Source organism: Penicillium chrysogenum, assembly GCF_028827035.1.
Source record: "Penicillium chrysogenum strain IBT 35668 chromosome Unknown utg000002l_segment0_segment0, whole genome shotgun sequence".
NCBI classification, from domain to species: domain Eukaryota; kingdom Fungi; phylum Ascomycota; class Eurotiomycetes; order Eurotiales; family Aspergillaceae; genus Penicillium; species Penicillium chrysogenum.
The window spans coordinates 1668704-1688288 of NW_026622750.1; the positions used below are offsets into that span (position 1 = coordinate 1668704).

General features: G+C 48.2%; 7 protein-coding genes across 7 annotated transcripts; 5 read left to right on the forward strand and 2 right to left on the reverse strand.

The window, feature by feature from the left end:
- Positions 1 to 383: 383 nt before the first annotated feature.
- On the forward strand, positions 384 to 2308 carry N7489_004182 (uncharacterized protein; the record flags this gene model as incomplete). Its single annotated transcript, XM_056709934.1, has 6 exons — positions 384 to 602; positions 657 to 985; positions 1040 to 1880; positions 1956 to 2074; positions 2132 to 2215; positions 2284 to 2308. 6 exons carry the CDS (start codon positions 384 to 386, stop codon positions 2306 to 2308), a joined length of 1617 nt encoding a protein of 538 aa, XP_056568355.1.
- A 1996-nt stretch (positions 2309 to 4304) lies between these two features.
- On the forward strand, positions 4305 to 5608 carry N7489_004183 (uncharacterized protein; the record flags this gene model as incomplete). The annotated part of the gene is made up of 5 exons (XM_056709935.1): positions 4305 to 4330; positions 4392 to 4502; positions 4560 to 4851; positions 4904 to 4981; positions 5036 to 5608. 5 exons carry the CDS (start codon positions 4305 to 4307, stop codon positions 5606 to 5608), a joined length of 1080 nt encoding a protein of 359 aa, XP_056568356.1.
- A 1181-nt stretch (positions 5609 to 6789) lies between these two features.
- On the forward strand, positions 6790 to 8322 carry N7489_004184 (putative neutral amino acid permease; the record flags this gene model as incomplete). Its single annotated transcript, XM_056709936.1, has 4 exons — positions 6790 to 7668; positions 7726 to 7806; positions 7858 to 8233; positions 8282 to 8322. The coding sequence occupies 4 exons, from the start codon at positions 6790 to 6792 to the stop codon at positions 8320 to 8322; spliced, it is 1377 nt and encodes a 458-aa protein (XP_056568357.1).
- Positions 8323 to 9696: 1374 nt separating this feature from the next.
- Positions 9697 to 12708, forward strand: N7489_004185 (Short-chain dehydrogenase/reductase SDR; the record flags this gene model as incomplete). Its single annotated transcript, XM_056709937.1, has 10 exons — positions 9697 to 10072; positions 10166 to 10338; positions 10412 to 10646; positions 10727 to 10881; positions 11065 to 11160; positions 11416 to 11625; positions 11695 to 11760; positions 11817 to 11991; positions 12040 to 12393; positions 12446 to 12708. 10 exons carry the CDS (start codon positions 9697 to 9699, stop codon positions 12706 to 12708), a joined length of 2103 nt encoding a protein of 700 aa, XP_056568358.1.
- A 379-nt stretch (positions 12709 to 13087) lies between these two features.
- On the reverse strand, positions 13088 to 14220 carry N7489_004186 (MBL fold metallo-hydrolase; the record flags this gene model as incomplete). Its single annotated transcript, XM_056709938.1, has 2 exons — positions 13088 to 13817; positions 13871 to 14220. The coding sequence occupies 2 exons, from the start codon at positions 14218 to 14220 to the stop codon at positions 13088 to 13090; spliced, it is 1080 nt and encodes a 359-aa protein (XP_056568359.1).
- A 574-nt stretch (positions 14221 to 14794) lies between these two features.
- Positions 14795 to 16555, forward strand: N7489_004187 (uncharacterized protein; the record flags this gene model as incomplete). Its single annotated transcript, XM_056709939.1, has 6 exons — positions 14795 to 15034; positions 15086 to 15364; positions 15417 to 15457; positions 15509 to 16221; positions 16269 to 16477; positions 16529 to 16555. The coding sequence occupies 6 exons, from the start codon at positions 14795 to 14797 to the stop codon at positions 16553 to 16555; spliced, it is 1509 nt and encodes a 502-aa protein (XP_056568360.1).
- A 652-nt stretch (positions 16556 to 17207) lies between these two features.
- N7489_004188 (flavin-containing monooxygenase) lies at positions 17208 to 19317 on the reverse strand (the record flags this gene model as incomplete). The annotated part of the gene is made up of 5 exons (XM_056709940.1): positions 17208 to 17818; positions 17875 to 18130; positions 18185 to 18545; positions 18602 to 18843; positions 18901 to 19317. The coding sequence occupies 5 exons, from the start codon at positions 19315 to 19317 to the stop codon at positions 17208 to 17210; spliced, it is 1887 nt and encodes a 628-aa protein (XP_056568361.1).
- Positions 19318 to 19585: the final 268 nt, after the last annotated feature.

A 19585-nucleotide genomic window follows, 5' to 3' on the forward strand; every position in this document is an offset into this window, starting at 1 on the left:
AGCCAATGACAATAATTAAGATATTAGTCCAGATGGCGTGTCTGAATTCCCGAATGATGCAACTCGCTTGGACCCCGCCTCCAGAGCTACGCCGACATGTCTGCGTATTATTCCGCAAATGATAAGTAGTCATTACGGAATATGGCAGTCTTGCTAACGGTAACAGTCTAAGTCAGACGTTCTTCTAGGACTAGGTCTTTATTTTGCAATTGTCTCATTCACGCCTACAGGCACAACATAACAACTCCTCTTAGGGCAGAATTGCGTGACGGTCATTGCGGCAACGCATACTTCTTGTAGAAATAAAAAGGCTGAAGTAGACTGTTTTATGATGCTTTTCACAATCATTTTTTTGACAGGGTCTCTTCCTGCATTTCGAAAAGATGTCTATAGTTGGAGTAAAGACAGCAAGGGTTTCTGCTAGTAGCGCAGATGGCTCGGATGAAGAGTGGCAGAAGAGTGATCAACAAAAAGGAGAAGGTACGTTTGGGGCCGGAGAGGGCCATCACTTCTACCGGCCGATCGACAGCTACGAGGGACTCCATCGCTGGGATCCCAACTTTCAATGGACGGAAAAGGAAGAGAAAAGGATTGTCAGGAAGGTCGGTTACATTCCCTGTCGCGACCTCGATTACGAATCAACTAAGCATGGATAGATCGATGCTCGTGTCTGCACATTTGCCTGCGTGACCTTCTTTGCATTGCAGCTGGATCGAGGCAACATCGGCCAGGCACTGGCGAGTACGCTTCTAGAAGATCTAGGGATGACCAGCAACGATTACAACTTGGGGCAGACTGTTTTCCTGGTCTGCTTCTTGTTAGCGGAGATGCCCTCCCAGTTACTGTCCAAGAGAATCGGCCCAGACCGTTGGATCCCTATGCAAATTGTTTCTTGGAGCCTGGTCGCGGCTTGTCAGGCCTTTTTAAAAGGGCGTGGCTCATATTTGGCCTGTCGAGCTCTGCTAGGATTCCTAGAAGGCGGCTTGTGAGTATTTTTCATGTCACAAAATCTCAAGATGGGACTAACGACGGCTTTCAGTATACCTGATACAATCCTTTTCTTGTCTTTCTTCTACAAATCTAGTGAGCTACCGAAAAGACTGACCTGTTTCTGGATTTCCTACACTGTTGCCGGAATTATTGGATCATTCCTAGCCTTTGGCTTCTTACACATCACCGACGCCAACGGCGGCGGTTCCTGGAGATATCTATTTGCGTACGAGGGTCTCATAACTGGCGTGATTGGAATCATCGCTGCTTTCTGGATGCCAGCGTCACCCGTGCAAACCAAGGGAGGATTACGTGGAAAGAACGGATGGTTTACGGAGCACGAGGAGAAGATCATCGTGAACCGCGTCATTCGGGACGATCCTAGTAAGGGCAGTATGCACAATCGACAGGCAGTGACCCCACGGCGCTTTTGGGAGTCGCTCAAAGATTACCATATGTGGCCCATTTATGCTCTTGGTCTAATCTTGTTGATACCCACCCATCCGGCGCAAAGCTACCTCACGCTACAGCTGCGGTCTCAGGGATTCACAACTTTCCAGACGAACTTGTTGACAATTCCATCAGCTGTCCTAGCAATTATCACCTTGATAGCTATTACCTGGATTGCGGAGCGTACAAACCAGCGCCTGCTTTGGGGAGTGGGAGTGGAAGTCTGGAACATAGTCCTCCTGATTGCGCTAGAGTTGCTTCCTCAGAAAAGCATGCCCTGGCCCCGTTGGGCGATACTTACACTTCTTGTCGGCGGGCCGAGCATTCATCCTGTTGTGGTGGCGCTCACCTCTCGAAATGCCGGATCTGTGCGGACTCGCACTGTTGCTTCTGCATTGTATAATATGTCTGTACAATTGAGCAACATTGCTGGTGCTAATGTAAGTTCCAGTCCTTATTCTAGGCTACCAATGATCTTGAGCAAAATCATTTGGGATGCTAACAATCCTGAGTAGGTGTACCAAGAAAAGGATGCACCATACTACAAAAATGGAAATAAAGTCCTCATTGCGCTGGCTGTCGTCAGCGGGTTCCTTTTTATCTTTGCCAAGTTCTACTACGATTGGTGGAACAGGTACAGTTTCAGGACTCGCACATATAAATATAGAGCACCTCTGCTAACTGTATATAGGAGAAACACCGCAAAATGGGATGCCATGACGAGCGAGCAAAGAGAGTTTTACTTGCGTGAAAACCCGGTATTGACTAACAAGAGGTACGTCGCGCTGTAGAGCATCCGTGGATAACTACTTTTAGTGCCTCAGAACTTACCATCTTGTACAGAATTGACTTTCGGTTTGCTCGTTAGACCTGTGAATCTGCTGGAGAGATTCAACACATCTCTTGCGACAATAAACATCGGGCTAATCATAGAAGAGCGTTGGACTTGCAAATTACAGTTGTTCATAGGATGGATCAGAACATAATGGGTTTATCAACTACCCGAATCAGAACCCCATAGTACTGCGGAATAACTGATTTGACAATAATTTTATATAAAGGCTCGTTGTGAATAGTCAGAAATTGCATCATTATGGCTTGAATGAGGTTGCTCGGGGCAGCCTGAGCACGACGCATGGCTTATGTGACCATTGATGCATAGGTTTGCCTCATGACTATACTGTCGGCTTTCGGTCGCGCTGTGAGTTTCATTGTTGTTGTAAGGATTGTACCCAGCCCGTCAATTGGCCGAGTGTGACCCACCCGTCGAAATGAGAGAGGCAAAAAGAGATGCCCTCGTCCAGGATCGAACTGGAGACCTTCGGATGTCAATCTTGTTACCAAGAATGTCATATGAAAGGATATGAGACCGACGTCATGACCAAACTAGACCACGAAGGCTTTGACCGAATTGTCTGATCGACCATCCGGAGTGTTTGTTCCTCACGGCTTAAATGATGTATAACTCAGTCATCTGCGGAGACCTGAGAAGCGTACATAAAGTAGAGTAAACCGAATTACATCGAGAGGGAAAGTTGCAGAAGTGACTTGATAACTGAGAAGGGCGAAGGTGAGCAAGCCCATGGCTTCCCCCTGGTTCGATTAATTCTAGGTCACGTGGTTACATCCTTCCTTTCATCCTCCTTCTTGAAAGAAACGATCTGGGTTCCCATCAGCACCAAAATCATAGGAACTCCAATTCCAATCGGATTTAGCGGTTGTCAAAAATAGCGTCGCAGTCAATCAATAGTTGTTGACATGCACTGCACGCAGGGTATCTGTTTGGCATGCAGCCCATGCAGGGTATGCGTTTGTCTGTCCGTGTGCAGATTGAGCTTTTTGGCTCTTTGCAGCTTGGTCATACAGCTGGTTTATATACCAGCTTCTTCCCATAGATTCATCTATCACCTCTCTTCATCTCCATCTTTCCTCTCCTTCGTAGCCTCAACAATAGTCTATACTCTTTACTTGCCCCACTGGTCCAAATATATCTTCTCGGCGCTCCTTTCACCGATTCTGCGTTAATTCCCAGGTTGTCTTTTGTTCTTTGATATTGGGAGAGAATCTCCAAGCTAAGTATCAAGGGTTCGTATCATTCATTCTAGTTTCTTGACAAACAAAGCGGAGAAAAACAGTACCGAGAAATATATAGTTGTAAGAATTGAGTTTTATTGCTTACAGCCATTTCTTCCGAGGAGATATTCTTTGTTATAGTTATGCCGAGTCTTTGGACCTTTAAACCCAAATCCACTCGATCTCAAGTTTGGGATTCGTCGCTTTCTTTTATAATCATTCTTTGTTTTCATGAAAATGTTGATTTTATTCCATGGGGTATTTGTACCCTCGACTCGTGGCATTCGTGCCAGGGCAATTTGAATTTGCCAGACTAAACTTTCTGAGGCTTATTTTTTCCAACATGTCATCAAAGCGATACGGCTTTCGAAGCCATACTCTCGTTCAGCAACTACCGCCCCATACACCCCAGGGATCACCACGTGATCCGACTCCTCGCATAAGGCTCAATATAGAAAACTTGGACCTTACCAAGTCCTACGTTAGGACGTTGGTGCCGCCTCGACGACCAGCGAGGGTAAAGAAAGACAGACCATGGACCAAATGGACGGGTGCCATGCCTCTCACCGACCCGACTAAATTGCCTGCTGGCTGGCATATTGTTGACATGCACTGCACGCAGGGTATCTGTTTGGCATGCAGTCCATGCAGGGTATACGTTTGTCTGTGTGCAGACTGAGCTCTTTGCTATCTTAGTCATACAGCTGGTTTATATACCAGCTTTTTCCCATAGATTCATCTATCACCTCTCTTCATCTCCATCTTTCCCCTCCTTCGTAGCCTCAACACATATGAATGAGGACGATCTTGAAATCGAGTAAGACGGCATTGAATCCAAGTGTTCGATACAATCAAAGAGCTAATTTGTAATCTAACAGCGATATCGATGGCCAAATCGAAAGATGCCGCGAGAGAATTGCTGAAGGAGTAATGCCCCGTGTCTTTCAGCAAAGGTTGGCCGAGTATACGGCTACAAGGACCGCAAATGAGTGAGTCTTTTATATTAATGTTCTTCTCAGACAAACTCTCACATTACTATATTGTAGTCTGATGAGGTTTACCGGGTCTGACGGGTTGAGCTGGGATACCATTGAACGGGTGCATACGTTGGAGGCCATGAAGACAGATCTGGCGAATACTACAGATCCAAACGAGCAGCTTCCAAACATTGATGCTCTTTTGAGGGCATACAAAGCGGGTGCACTTGAGTGGAATACCGGTCTTTTTACATATTGGTCGAGGGGAGTCCAGATCTGTCAACCAAGACCATTTAACTGGGATGAATTCGAAGCGATCAATGCGCACTACAACGGCGTCAAAGGATTTTGGACTGAAGGGGTAATCTATCTCGTCAATCTTTCCAAACCAACTCGCTAATGAATAATATCAGGTCAGCGGGCCTGGAAATGGGAGCTCCTATGCAACAATCACGCTTAATCCAACCAGGATTCCTAAAGGGCTAATTGCCGTAAGATCCAGATAACTCAACCCTGTTGCAAGGTTCTCTAACTTTTTCACTCAGATAAGATTAGCCCTTCGTCTTCCAGGAGTAAGTTGGTTTGCCGAGTTAGAGTTCATATACGACACTGGGGCCAATATGATGTCTATTTTCGAAGGAGACCTTAGCACCCTTCATGGTCCATTTGGCGCAACTGGTGCGCCAAGAATACCAGTGATAGGTCTTGGATCGGTTAGCACTGGTGGTGGCACCGTGAACAAACAATACATTGAGATGGAAGTCACAATCCTCGATGGGGACCGCCAGAGAATGACCCCTTGGACTAGAACGATATGCGCTCTCAACAGTGGTGACTGGAAACCGGGCGGCGTCCCCCGACTGGATGGCCCAATTGTGCGAGACTTGTTATATACGGGAAGTGCACCTAATGACCTCCGTCAAATAAACATCGCAACCACGAAATCCGAACTTAATCTGACGGACCAGGACCTTGTTGCCCACCCACCACACCACAATCCAAGAACTAGGCACATGTTTCCCGTGCCACCAGGAACGTTCGCTAATGTACCTGGTACTTCATTATCGGGGAGAGGTCAAGGGACAATGCCACAAGCAGGACCCGGAGTTGCTCCTTGAGAGACTTACAAACCTGCCTTCTTTGCGGGACTATCGCTTGTGCTTGAACGTTGTCTCACTTCGAACTTTATTTTTCCGTGTTTGTTCTTATTGGAGTGTATCGCTGTCTAAATTCAGCTCAGTTTTGGAACGTTTGTTGGGTTTATGCTGTTATATTTGTGTTATATCGGTGCAAGCCAGGTCTGCGGATGAAATCTTATTTTCCTATATTACTGTAATACTTGTGCGGCTAGGGATATGTGTACTTTGTCATATCTAGGTAGACCTCGGGTGTAGCTGGTGTCGATCTCACCAATATCTAGGGCAAAGCGGCCCATGCGGATGGTTGGCACCTCTCACTCTTTTCCCTTCTTCCTCCCTCACATACATAAAGCTCAACACTTCTAAAAGTATTCTATTAGCGAATAAAGGCTCAGCCATGAAGAAGTTGTCGGTAAACAAATACACTAATGGTTCTATTGATTGGTAGTTGTTTTGTTGCCCCAGGGCACGGGGGCGCACGTGGTAGGACCCACCTCGGGTAGGTCCTTCTATCCCTTCTCTCCCGTCTTCTCTCCCGCTTGTTCGATGTCAAAGCAGTCACAATCCATTGCCATCCGTCTTCTTCGGGTGGGTGTTCGAGCCGAAAATTGTTTAAAAATTTGACGATTATCACTAGAGAGAGCTGGTCCTGCGGTCCGCACCAATTAGCTCTAACTCGCCAAGCTCTGATGGAGCTCCAGGGAGCATGTCCGATCATTTGTGGTCACATTCGGCCCCACCACTTCTGATGTGCTGCGGGTCACTGATGTAGGTTAGAGGGACAGCGAGATGGTAGCAACCTTGTCTTTCCAGTTCTTTTTCCGGGCTCTAAAAAATGTAACGCTCGCCGGGAATCAAGTGGAAGAAGATGACTCCGAATGATGTGATCCCCGAAATTCAGGAAAGCTTCGTGGCTATAGCGAAGTCAATAAACTAGCTACAAATAAGCGTGGCCGGCGGCATACTAGCGTATTGCAACTAGTGGCAATTTATCAACGCTTGCATTGCAGGGTCCACAGTTAATTACCACCATGGGAGAGTATGACACGGAGAGAACAATACCCTTGTTCGGGATTTTTTTCCCTTCCCCGGGGCTTTCCATTTTTAAACGGTGCTTTCCGCAGCGAGTTCAATTTCCGAACTAAACTCAACCATCCATCATGACCATCAATGAGAAAGCAAGCGTGGATGACACGGAGGTGGGAAGCCCTAGGGACTCCACTGAGGAGCACGAGGTCTTCAAGAAGACCGAGAATGGCGTCAGCTTCCGCGGCGTTGGCTGGTTCAAGGCGTGTATCATCTTTGTGAAGGTCCTCTTCGCGACCGGTGTACTGTCGCTGCCAGCTTCACTATACTCCCTCGGTGCAGTGGGTGGTTCGATCAGTATCGTCGCATGGGGCGCGTTCAACACTTACTCCTTCGTGATTCTCGGCAACTTTCGCAAGAAGCATCCTCACTGTCACTCTATTGCGGATATGGCAGAAGTTGCCGGCGGTTTCTTCGCGAAGGAGCTTACCGGTCTGCTCTTCCTCATCGGCTATGTTCTTGTCACGGGCAGTGGTATTATCGGAGTGTCAACGGCCTTGAATGCCCTCTCACACCACTCCGCGTGCACTGTCTGGTGGTCTTTGATTGGAGCGGTTGTGATCGTCGCGACAGCTTCGGTACGCAAACTACAGCATGTGGGCTGGCTCACATATGTAGGATTTATTTCAATCTATGCCGCAGTTCTGATTGTTGTCATCGGAGTCACAACACGCGACCGACCGGCTGCCGCGCCCCAGGAGGGCCCCTACGACCTCGGCTTCGTAGCTATCAACAACCCCGGATTTGCCGCTGGCATGGTGGCTTCCAGTACTATCTTCGTCTCCACGGCCGGTACCAGCGCGTTTATCCCGGTGATGTCGGAGATGCGAAACCCGAAGGATTATAAGAAGGCGTTATACCTGTGCATGATTGTTGTCAGTGCATCGTACCTTGCTTTCAGCTTGGTCGTCTATCGTTGGTGTGGACAATGGGTGGCCAGTCCATCTTTGGGTGTAAGTATCCTTTGCTAGACGCCGGCTCGGATGCATTTAGCTAATTCTCGTCTATAGAGCGCGGGACAGACCATTAAGATGGTGTCTTATGGTGTTGCACTGATAGGACTGGTCGTGAGCGCCACGATCTACTTGCATGTGAGTATCCGCCTCGCGACACAAGCTTCTGGAGCTAACGTTGTTCTTTAGATCGCTGCCAAATACATATTTGTGCGCATCTTGGGTAAAACGCGTCATTTGCAAGCCAACACTGTTGTTCATTGGGCCACTTGGATGGGATGCACCATCGGTCTCGGCGCTATTTCCTTTATCCTCAGCGAGACTATTCCTATCTTCAACTATCTGGTTGCCCTGATTGGGTCCGTCTGCTTCGCCCCTCTAGCCATGTGTCTTCCAGGTTTCTTGTGGCTGCACAGCAATGGTCACTACCGGAGGGGAACACTTATGCAGAAGATAATCTACCTCCTACATTGGGGGATGGTACTTCTTGGAGTTTTCTTCCTCGTTGGTGCGACGTACGGTGTTATCATTCAGATCATTGATGCCTATGCAACGGGAATGATTGGTATGCTTCGCCGCGATTGTGCAGAATTTGCGACTGACTCTTTATTAGGCTCCAGTTTTAGCTGTCTCGACAACTCGAATTCATCGTGAATACGGGTCTTGAGGACAATAGTCTTTGGTGGTCAAGCTGCTTCGACCCCCAATTGGAGCAGTGATATATATACGCTCAACACGTGGTGTGGATGGATATAATGAGTGGTAATGAAGGAATTCTATAATGAGGGCCCGGGTGGTCATAATGTACTGAGTTGTCATAGAATGGTATTGGTCTTTGTTTTCGTTTTGTTTTCATCTGGTTTTCAAGGCTCGCCTAAGTCACAATTACTAGTGCCGCCAAGCCAAACACTCGTCCCCACTCCCACCCAAACCTGGTCTCCGTGTGGTTCCCGGACGGAGTTACGCGACCCGGGACCCCAGTTCTAACTGCATTCGGCCTAGTCTTAGTCCATCAGCACTTTGATTTCTTCCCGCTTTTCATTTTCTTATCAGAGAGCTTTCTGGGCATAGGTCCTCTTCCCGCTTTCGTGACACATACCATTATCTCATTGCTCTAGTCTCCACGAGACCTGACTGAGTCTCAGACTTGTGGGGTCCCGTGTGGATCCACCTGCGTCGGTTCACGACATTGAAGCTTGCGGTCTCGTGGTCTGGGATGTAGGGACTGAGTATTGCGCTATCCACGATGCCTTGTCGCGGCTAGCAGCGCTGTTAATCTAGGACACCTCGCGATACGAATGCTTCCGGGTCGGCGACGCCCCATTTCTCACCAGGCGGAAACCTATCGAGTACTGCCTTTCGATAACCAGGACTCAGCGACATCTATCTCTACACACCGAAGTCAGCATATACGAGTACAACATTGAAGTTGGTGATGACCTACCCACCGATCAATATATATGCCAAGTGCCGCTGAACGGACGAGGTTCGCTCACCTCCATCCCATTCTTGGCATGGTCACTCGACAAAGACATATCCCATGCCCATGAGCATCTTGCCTGGCTCATGCCGAGACACGGTTTTCAGTCGACTATGACGTTCACTGAGAGTCAAAGGCCATGGACCTTGACAGAGCTCCACTTTTGACAGGTGAGGATTTTGCTAGGAGGGACACGTTCGCAGCCAAACCTGATGTCATGCCTCCCTTTTTACCTCCCTTGCTCATGATAGCAAGTTTGCGGTAACATGACTCGAATCACTGAATGCCTTTATTGTTGGACTAACGGTTATGGTCGGTTGTCCCGTTTCGGATTACCGGCTTGGCAACACTATCGGCATTAATGCTTGTCGGGGCGAACGCGGGGTATCCTATGCCGGCCTGGCATACAAAGGAAAGATGACCTCGGATACATACAGCGAGTCAGGCTGAAGCTATAAGTGCCATAACTAAGCTCTGCAGTCCACCCAGTATTTCAAGAACTAGCCAACACCTGCAATTATACACCGTACAGCTACGATTTAGCGAGCATGCCTGTTCCCAAATACAACTACAACGGCCCAATCGACCACACCGTGGTGCCTGATCCAGCCAATGCCAAAGGCAAATCTGTCATCATCACCGGAGGCGCGAATGGAATGGGCGAGGCCATGGTGCGGGCCTTCAGTGAGGCCGGTGCCTTTGTTACCTTTGGCGACCTGCATCCCCGAGGAGACGATCTCGCCAAGGAATTGAACGCGAATGGTGAAACAGCCGCCTTTGTCAAGTGCGATATTACAGACTGGGACAGTCTGATTACACTATTCGAGACGGCCAAAGCCAAGAGCCCGCATAACAGCGTTGATGTTGTTATTGCAAATGCGGGGATCTCGCGTGCCTCCGGTGACAGTTTGTGGAATCTGGATGGTAAGTCTGTCCTTATATGGTAATCGAAAGTTCGAGACAGTCGGACTTTAGCTGTGTATAATTCTGTCCAATAAAGACTCTGACAGTTCACAGACCCCAATGGGCCACCCACCAAGCCTAATCTCAACATTGTCCGAGTCAATATGGACGGGACATTCTATACCTGGAAACTTGCAGTTCATTACTTCAGGAAGCAACCCGATACTGAGGACCGAGACCGATGCTTCATCATGACTGGAAGTATGGTCGCATATATCGATTCACCGGTAAATACTCCATCTGCGACTTCCTTGAATTACTCTTTTTTGTAAGTAATTCCACAACTAATCATGGGATCAGGGAAACTGGGAATACACAGCGACCAAGTATGGCCTCCGTGGCTTCATGAAGACCGTGCGTCGAAGCAGCTGGGAACAAGGAATCCGAATCAACTATGTCGCGCCATGCTGGATCAAAAGCGCTATCCGCACGAAGGAGTACGAAGATTGGCTGATCGAGCGTGGTGTCGAGTTCGGCGAACAAGCCGATTGCGCCGGTGCGATGATGCGGATCGCCTGCGATAAATCCGTCAATGGTATGCCGAATCACACTCCTCTGCTCTGCGCTTGTCTCGAGACAAAGTATTTTGGAAAATATCACGGCTAACGTTTTCAGGACGTTCACTCATGATTACCCCGAGGTCCTTTGCCAAGGAGGGATTCGTGGATGTAAACAAAGAAGACTATTCCGACCTCAAGGACGAGTACTTTGCAAAGAAGCAAGCGTCGCAGTTGGTTATTATTGAAGATAAATGGTTGGATGACTACAAAGTGAGGATTTACAAGGATTGAGTCGCATTTCACTGCTGACTCTGTGCAGAGACAGGGTCAAGGGCGGAGACTATGAGTAGCAGGATTATTATACGGGCATGTACGTTCTCGTCTTGGAATACAGTCCAGTTTAAATTGCTTCGTTGGGCATTAATTAATAAATTGCCGAAAACTTCCGTGTAGTTCGGGCGTCTCAGGGGTGGTCAACACGCCTGTATAGCCCCGTACGATAGCCAGGAGAATGCTTCGGTGCAAATTAACCGAGCATTCGGTCTACGGGTATGTCCGGCTATGTCGGCAACGTCCAGCCGGAGGGCAGATCCCAGCAAGAAGTAATAATTAGGTCGAATCTAGCGCATATACATATAAAGTAGTATTCGCCAAGGTATACAGCATAGATCAACTCACCATGACAGTTTCCACAAGCATTAATATCCCGTCGTCCATGTACGCATGGAGGAAGCATAAGGGAAAACCCGAGCCTGTGAGTAACTGCAAATTTACTAGTAGTCACTACTGCTGATAACCACTCAGGTCTGGGAAGAAGTTCCGGTTCCCACGACTCCTAAGGGAGGATTTCTAGTGAAGTTGCTAGCTTCTGGGGGTGAGTATTTGATAGTTGTTGGGCTCCGACAAGACCCTTCATCAAACGATGCTGATATCTGCTTGTCAGTATGCCACAGCGACCACTCGCTACTCACGAATGAAAAACAGCGCCCTTGGTTTCAAGAGAAATACACCTTGGTATGCTGATGATCTCACGTTCAGAAGATACAGATAATTCGACGGGCTGACAGACTCCCTCACTTCTAGGGTCATGAAGGATGTGGGGAGATTGTACAAGTAGGCGACGAAGTGAAAAACTCCGGCTTCAAGGTGGTAAGTTCTGAAAGCTGTCCCCGAGAAGACAAAATAGGCCTAACAAAACTTTGTAGGGAGACCGAATTGCGACTATCGCCGTCCCTGGCTGTGGCTCAGAGGACTGCGCAGAGTGCTCACGGGATCTCGCTCAGCTGTGCGAGAACGGCCACCACGCCGGTATTGGCCAGGACGGCTTCTATGCGCCGTATGCCGCGCTAGACCTTCGAGCACTGGTTCACGTCCCGGAAGGTCCGTCTCCATGATTATCGTGTGCGACTCGATCTAACCAAACCGCAGGAATTCCGTCTTCCGTAGCAGCAGTGGCAACAGATGCTGTGAAAACGAGTTATCATGCGATTGTGAGACGTGCAGAGGTCAAATCCAATGAGACGGTCTTTCTGTTCGGTCTCGGAGGTCTCGGGTTTAATGCGCTGCAAATTGTTATGCATATCGGGGCTAGAGTCATCGTGTCTGATATTCGACAAGAACGTCTGGAGGAGGCTGCAAGGTGGGGTGTTCCTCGAGAGGATCTGGTGCCAGCTGGAAAGTCAGTACAGGAATATGTGCGCGAGAATGGGTTGCAGGGTAAGATTGACACCACCTTGGATTTTGTGGGTACAAACCAGACTTTTCAGGACGCACAGAGTATCGGTACGTATTATTCGAATGAAGCACATGTTTTTGGGTGCTGACCATTTCGTAGTTCGCAGAGGAGGAAAACTTTTGTGTGTTGGTACTCTCGATGACGAGAATACAGTCGACATGAAGATTGGCATTCAGAAGAGACTGAGCATTATCTTCACGTACGGTGGGCAATGGAGAGATTTAAAGGAAGTTCTCGATTTGATTTCGAAGGGAATAATTCGACCACAGGTTGAAACTGCTGCTTTGAAGGAGTTCCCCCAGATCTTGAAGAGTGTTTGCGACGGAAAAGTCAAAGCCAGGGTTGCCCTATTGCACGAGTAACAAGTAACATCCAGGCCATAACACCTTGAACGATACTGTTTGCATATATATCACATCATATCTGTTAATCCCACTACATGATGCTCATAGTCTTTGAGTTGGAATGATATAACATTATCACAAATAGCCCCCAATTGCCCAAAGTCTCGCTGCCTGAGTGTTTGAACCTTTTCATCATATTATATTCTTTATCCTCGAGAGACAGACGATAAGCTCTGGAAGCTAACTGGTTCTAATACATTCTCGCCAGGAAAATGTAACTTTGAACAGGAATTGCCCGTTCCGTCTAGGTAGACAAATAGAGTGGTACATGTTTCGACACTGGCTAGTGGAATATCCTAGAATAGCTATGCCTTATAGTCTTAGGAAGGAATGCCTTCTACAAGCCTTTGGATTTCCAAAAGGGTTCCAGGTCCCTAAACCAAGTCCACTTGACATTCTGCGCCCATCCCTTCTCCTTCCAAGGATTGAGACTCAATGGAAAGTGGTCCACCCCATCTCTAACACTTGCATCATGTGCAATGATAACAAATATGTTCTCGTCACAGTCCAACTCCTGCAATTGGTCACGGGTCTTTTGTGCAAGGGGGATATCATGACCGAAACACATCTCGTACATTGTATCTGTTGGTTTCCTTCCTCTGGTGTGCTGCAGATCATCGAAAACACTTCCAGGGCAGAACGGGATATCGCTTTGTGGATTATATGGGTGCGGAGTGATCTCCGGTGGCACAGGAAGATATTTCGACGGTCTAAAAATGCCCGCGTAATGACATATGTCTCCTCCCATCATAACGAAAGTAGGAGGATCCACAGTAGTTCGTGCTAGACCGCAAAGATGCCCAATTGCGTGTCCAGGGCTGTCTAAAAGGTAGAAGGACCCATCGCCAAAGTAGTCGACGGCGGGGAATTTTCCAATACGCAGGACATCGGGGCCATCAAATCGAATTTCGCGCAGGGATCGACCATTATAGTCGCTCTCCCGGATAGGGGATTCGGGATTGGCAGGATAACCAGGAAACATGGCATCCTTGAATCCAGATCCCACAATTAAATCAGTGGTACTAGGAAAGGTTGATGGGTCTCCTATGTGGTCCCAATGCCAGTGGCTGCAAAGTGATCGTTAGCTTTTAAAAGGTTGCAATACTTTGGAAATAATTACCTCCAGATAACTGCATTAATACTCTCTCCAGGGATCCCGTTCTCTTCCAGGATATCGATCACGTTCTTTGATACTTGTATGTCATAGTTGGTTGTTGGTATATAGTTTGCCACAGTCGGAGCGTAGTTCTGATAATCCTTGCGGATTCCAAGATCAAAGACCAGCTTTTGACCTGAGGGATGTTCCAAAAGGAATGTCAAAACAGGCCCCGGTTTCTTTTTTTCCACACCGGGAACAGGAGGTTCCATGAACCGTTTGATGATAGCTGGGCCGAAATTGACCGGGTTGATCATTTTCACGCTCACCACCTTGCCAGGAGGCAGCTCGATGAGTGGCCGACTAGTTGTCATGGTTGAAGTTGGATATTCTATTCAGATCAAGCGAATATGACGGTGCCTTTTCTTTATGAGACAGTGCAATCTACGAATTGTGGGACCCTAGCCGCTCTGGGGCGGTATCGGCCGTATTTTGACATCGGTATTTCCAGATCGGGATAGCCATGGCAACTCTCCACATCTTCGGCTCTCGTCTATTCATTATTCCCCAGCCTTCCATGGTTTGACCTCGTATCCGTTCGTGCTTCCCCGCATTTATCCCCCGCATTTCGGGAAACTAGATGTTCGAAACATCACCTGCTCATCGTGGACGGCTGTACACTTTTAATAACATTCCGGCTATACCGTCGGTAAGCCTGCTAGGGACTTTCCGTCGGGTCTCCTATTATGCCTACATGATAATAACAAAATTACCCACAGGACGGAGGTAAATCATGCCCAGAGATTGGCACACTCAGCAGCTCGGTATGGATCTGTTCCCCAGGATTTCAGTTCGAGATATCCGGGGATAAAAAGGGGCTCCTAGCCATCGCCGCGAGGCTCGCTTTAGTCTTTTACCACTCAATCTGATTCTATTCAGACATTGATCATGGGCTCAATTAAAGAACATGTCTCCCATATTTCCAATGGCGAAGAGGGAGACTTGAAAAAGCTCGACACCGCGCACGGAGATGAAGCAATCAAGGTCCTCGCCGTGTATGACGGTGACCAGACATGGACTCCAGAAGAGGAGAACAAACTGCGCAGAAAAATCGACATGAAACTACTCCCTGTCCTTTGCGTCACTTATGCATTTCTTTACGCCGACAAGGTCCTGCTTGGACAAGCGGTATGACCATACGCAGACGCACATTACTCCACGGACTGATGATCTTTGCAGGCTCTTTTTGGCATTAAGGATGACCTGGGCTTGAACAGTGGAAATCGCTTCTCCATGGCTTCTTCCATCTTCTACCTTGGATTTATCTTGGGTGCTTATCCGGTCACTTTCCTGGCCCAGAGATTCCCCATTGAACGCGTTGCTTCTCTCGCCATCATAGTTTGGGGAACGACTTTGATCCTCACTCCCGCTTGTACGAACTTTCAGGGATTATACGCGCAGAGATTCTTTCTTGGCTTCACCGAGGCTGGCATAAGCCCCATTTTCATGATGATCGTCGTACGTATTCTTTACCACCGCCGTCGAACGATCTCCGCTCATCAGGATTTAGGGTGGTTGGTACAAAAAGGATGAGCAGTCCCTGAGAATGGGGTATGTTTCTAAACACCATGCCGACTTGATCTCTAGCTGACTAGCCTCTAGTGCCTGGTACTCATGCACAGGTTACGTGTCCATTTTCTCGCCTCTTGTTAACTACGGACTTGGGCACCTCGGAGGAAGTCTTGCTCCATGGTTCTATATGTACCTTTTTGCCGGGGCTCTCACAATAATCTGTGGTGTCTTAATCTACTTTGTCCTGCCATCCGATCCTATCCGAGCCAAGGGCTTCAATGAAAGAGAGCGCTTCATTGCGGTCTCTCGAATGAGAACAAACAATTCCGGAGTCAGAAACACACATTTCAAAGGTGGCCAGGCCATTGAGCTTCTGACCGATATCAAGTTTTGGCTTATTTTCTTCTACGCCCTGTGTGGTATGTTCGCCAATGCGCCGATCTCGACCTTTCAGGCTATAATTATTGATGGCTTTGGCTTTAACCCACTCAACTCGCTGCTTCTCATGATACCTTCTGGCGTTTATGCAGGTACCATGATGTTGATCACAACATACCTGGCTTACAAATTCCCTGGGTGGCGTGCATATCTTATTATCATGTGTCAATTGGTTACTATGGCTGCTGCTATTATGCTCTGGCTTCTGCCTCGGTCGGAGCTTGGTGCACTCCTTTTTGCCTGCTACATTCTCACGACCACCGGCGCTGGCTATGCGGTTACAATGGGTCTTTTCCTTGCGAACAACGCTGGCTATACCAAACGATCACTCGCTTCCTCGGGCTTGTATATCGGATACTCCCTTGGTAGGTCACTCTCGCAATATGAAGTCCATATTACTGATCTCCACTAGGTAATTTTGCAGGACCCCAGGTCTTCCGCCATGAAGACTCGCCTCGTTATAATTTAGGATTTATCGTGGTTGTCATCACCGCGATTGTTGCGGGCCTTCTTGTTCTGGTATACCGCTTCATCTGCTCATTGGAGAATCGCCGCCGTGACAAGATGGGAACCGTGGAAGGCTTTGAACATGCCTATGAGGATGACTTGACTGATAAAATGGTGAGTTACGCGATCTCTAAAATTTATTTTCAATCATTGATAGATCGACAGAATATGCAATTCCGGTATTCACTGTGATAGTATCGACGATAGGCAGGGTTGGAGATGGCTGGGACTTGAAGCACAGTAGGTAGTTCAGTCTTGAGATTAGGAGAATGGGATATTTTGTCCATTATGGATTCATGCAAATGCGATTCAAGCTTAGTAGAATTAATCGTCATACCTTGAGGGCTTGTCTCCAATCCCTTCCCACTTCCTCAGACAGTAAATACACATATACACCATCAAACAGACGGCAATCGTAACAATTAGCCCCGATAGTACATACTAACGAAAGGATCACCTCGTGATACGACATCAAATGGAGTAGTATCCGCAGAAGGTAATTGTAGTGTAGATGTCACCAACAAATCTGGCTCTATGAAAGGGAACCTTTCTATATATAACCTTCGATATATATCTCAACTTCTATAGTCAATAGAATACACATAGCCATACTAGCTTTGTGAAATGTTCTGCTGGCAAGATACGATATGGCGCACTGGCGGCTATACACTGCCTTCCTGGATCTGCCAATGAGGTATATTCATGTCCACCGGTAGATGACCCAATAGAAGCAGAGCCAACTTTTAGTAAATTGAATGTAAGGAAACATATGTTCAAATTGCAGTATATAAACTAAACATTTATAATGATCAGGTCAAGGTATATCGACAGTGGGGGCGTGTCCTCATTTCGCTACCCAGCTCTTATCATTCCCAGTATACTTCACAGGCCCCGGTTTAGCAACTTGTACGTACCAACCCAGATCGGCATCCTCGTTCATCTCCCACTCAGTAAATCCGTTACCCAGGAAGCGGAAGGGATTGCCTGAGTTGTAGGCAATGTCATAGTGCTCTGAGCGGATCTCGCCGAGCAGGCGGCGGAACAGGATAGCGCTTCCTGCGAAAAGATGTGTGACCCGGCCGTCCACGGTGCCTCTCTTGTACCAGCTGCGACATGAGCCGGACCACACCAAAGTCTTGTGGATCTCGTCTTGGTATTTGCCGAATGCGTGCACCGACGAGGCCTTTGGAACCATGTATTTGATGTCTTCTGTGGCGATCTTCTTAATCATTTTGACAAAGTAATCGCCGGTCCAGTTCAGCGCCTCGACAAGGGATCCGTGACCGCAGAGGCAGTTGGGGCCGGCCATTGTGAAATAGTTAGGGAAGTCATCTGTTCCCACTGAGAGGTAAGAGGTAGGCTCGTCCTTCCATTTCTGAGCGAGGTTCACTCCGTTCTGGCCCACGAGGGGATATTGAGGGCACTTAGAGACGTCAAAGCCAGTGGCACAAACCACTGGGACACTGTGTTAGACATGACGGGGGGTGGAGTAGGCCAAGGAATGAACTTACAAACATCGCACTCAAACTCCTGCCCGTCAGCAGTGACGAGGCCCTTCTCGGTAATCTTTGTAATTGGGCTAGATGTCAGACTGCAATTTGGCTTTGAGAATGACTCCAGGTAGCCAGGGCCCGGGGTCACTCGACGGCATCCGATCTCCCACTTGGGGATAAGCTGCGCGCATAGTACAGGATCATGGTTGAGCTTCTCGGCCATCTGGGCCGCTGCTAGCGCCACGGTAGTTTCATTGGGCTCTCCTTTCATGAACTGGATGAACCCCAATTAGCTCTGGTCAAGTAGAGTTGAACGCTGTATGCTTACCAAGCGGAAGGCCTTATTAGTACGGTGGATAATTCCTTTCCGGTATTCGCGATGTTGGACCGGATCGCGGAATCGCTCTTTCTCTTCTTCAAGGAATTCCGGGTTGGTGTCCTCGGTTTCCCTACCAAGATGCTTCGAGGGCGGGACACGATAATAGACCCAAGCTGGACCACGAATGAAGTTGCGCACTGTCGTACCCGGTAGCTTGGCCATTTGAGGCACAATCTGAATGCCAGATGATCCGTTGCCAATAACAGCTATCCGCTTGTTGGAGTAATCGAAGTCGTGGTCCCATCGCGCAGAGTGCGTAACATGACCTTTGAAATCAGAAAGTCCATCAATCTTTGGCCATGAAGGGCTCCTGCTGAGGTGTTAGAGCTTTTCCTCTAGTGAGCATGAGACCAGTTCAGTACTTACACCAAGTTACCTTGGCCTGAGATCAAAATATCACAGTACTCATCACGCTCGACTCCACCGTGCTTCACAGTTATCTTCCATTTTCCTGAATCTTCCTGCCAGTAGGCACCAACAACCTGAGTTTCTAGTTGGACATCACGATCAAGGTTCCACTTCTTTACTGTCGTCTTGATGTACTCTTGAATGGCAGGTCCACTGGAATAGAACCGGGGCCAGTCCGGGTTAGGGTCAAATGGGAAGGCCTAGGCATGTCAGCAGAGCTCCCAACCTTGGAAGGGAGACGGTTGGCGTAGACGTACATAAATATGAGAGGGCACATCGCATTGCACACCGGGGTAAGTGTTGACTAGCCATGTTCCTCCGATATCGCTTCGACCTTCGAAGATCGTGTGGTCAACGAAGTCCTGAAGTTCCGGGTAGGCATGTTGGAATTTGTGCGCCAGCACTAGCCCAGAGAACCCAGCGCCAATCGTGATTATACGGAGTTTGCGTGGGTTTAGGGCGTATTGGTCATTGAATGGGACTGAGTGTTCCGTAAACCGGTCGCTAGTCGTGGATTCCGGGCCATTGGTAGTTTTGCCGTTGATGCTGTCGGTGAAATGAGAAAGCAAGGTCTCTGGAAGGTCCTTCGCGTCTTTGGTGGTGAAAGCCGCAGGGACCTTACCTTCCGCCACGGGTGACGTTGGTAGCTCTGGAGTCACGATTGACGGTGCCATTGTCGTGGGGAAGCGTTTTCGACGGAGAGAGTTGAGGGTTGGAAATTCCAAGTTGAACTTTTGATAACCCAAAGCTCTTCTCTTACCAAGTAAGGTAATAGACAAATTGGACTTCTTGATGCATTTCACTGTCGAAAGTCTTTAACTTTATACTAGAACAGAAATGCGGGAGGGAACACCTGCTTCGCCGCCGTCCCTCTTTGCGCGACCACCAGGATGTTCCGTGCCGACAGAGCGACCCATCACGCCCCACCGGACGGTGACCCTG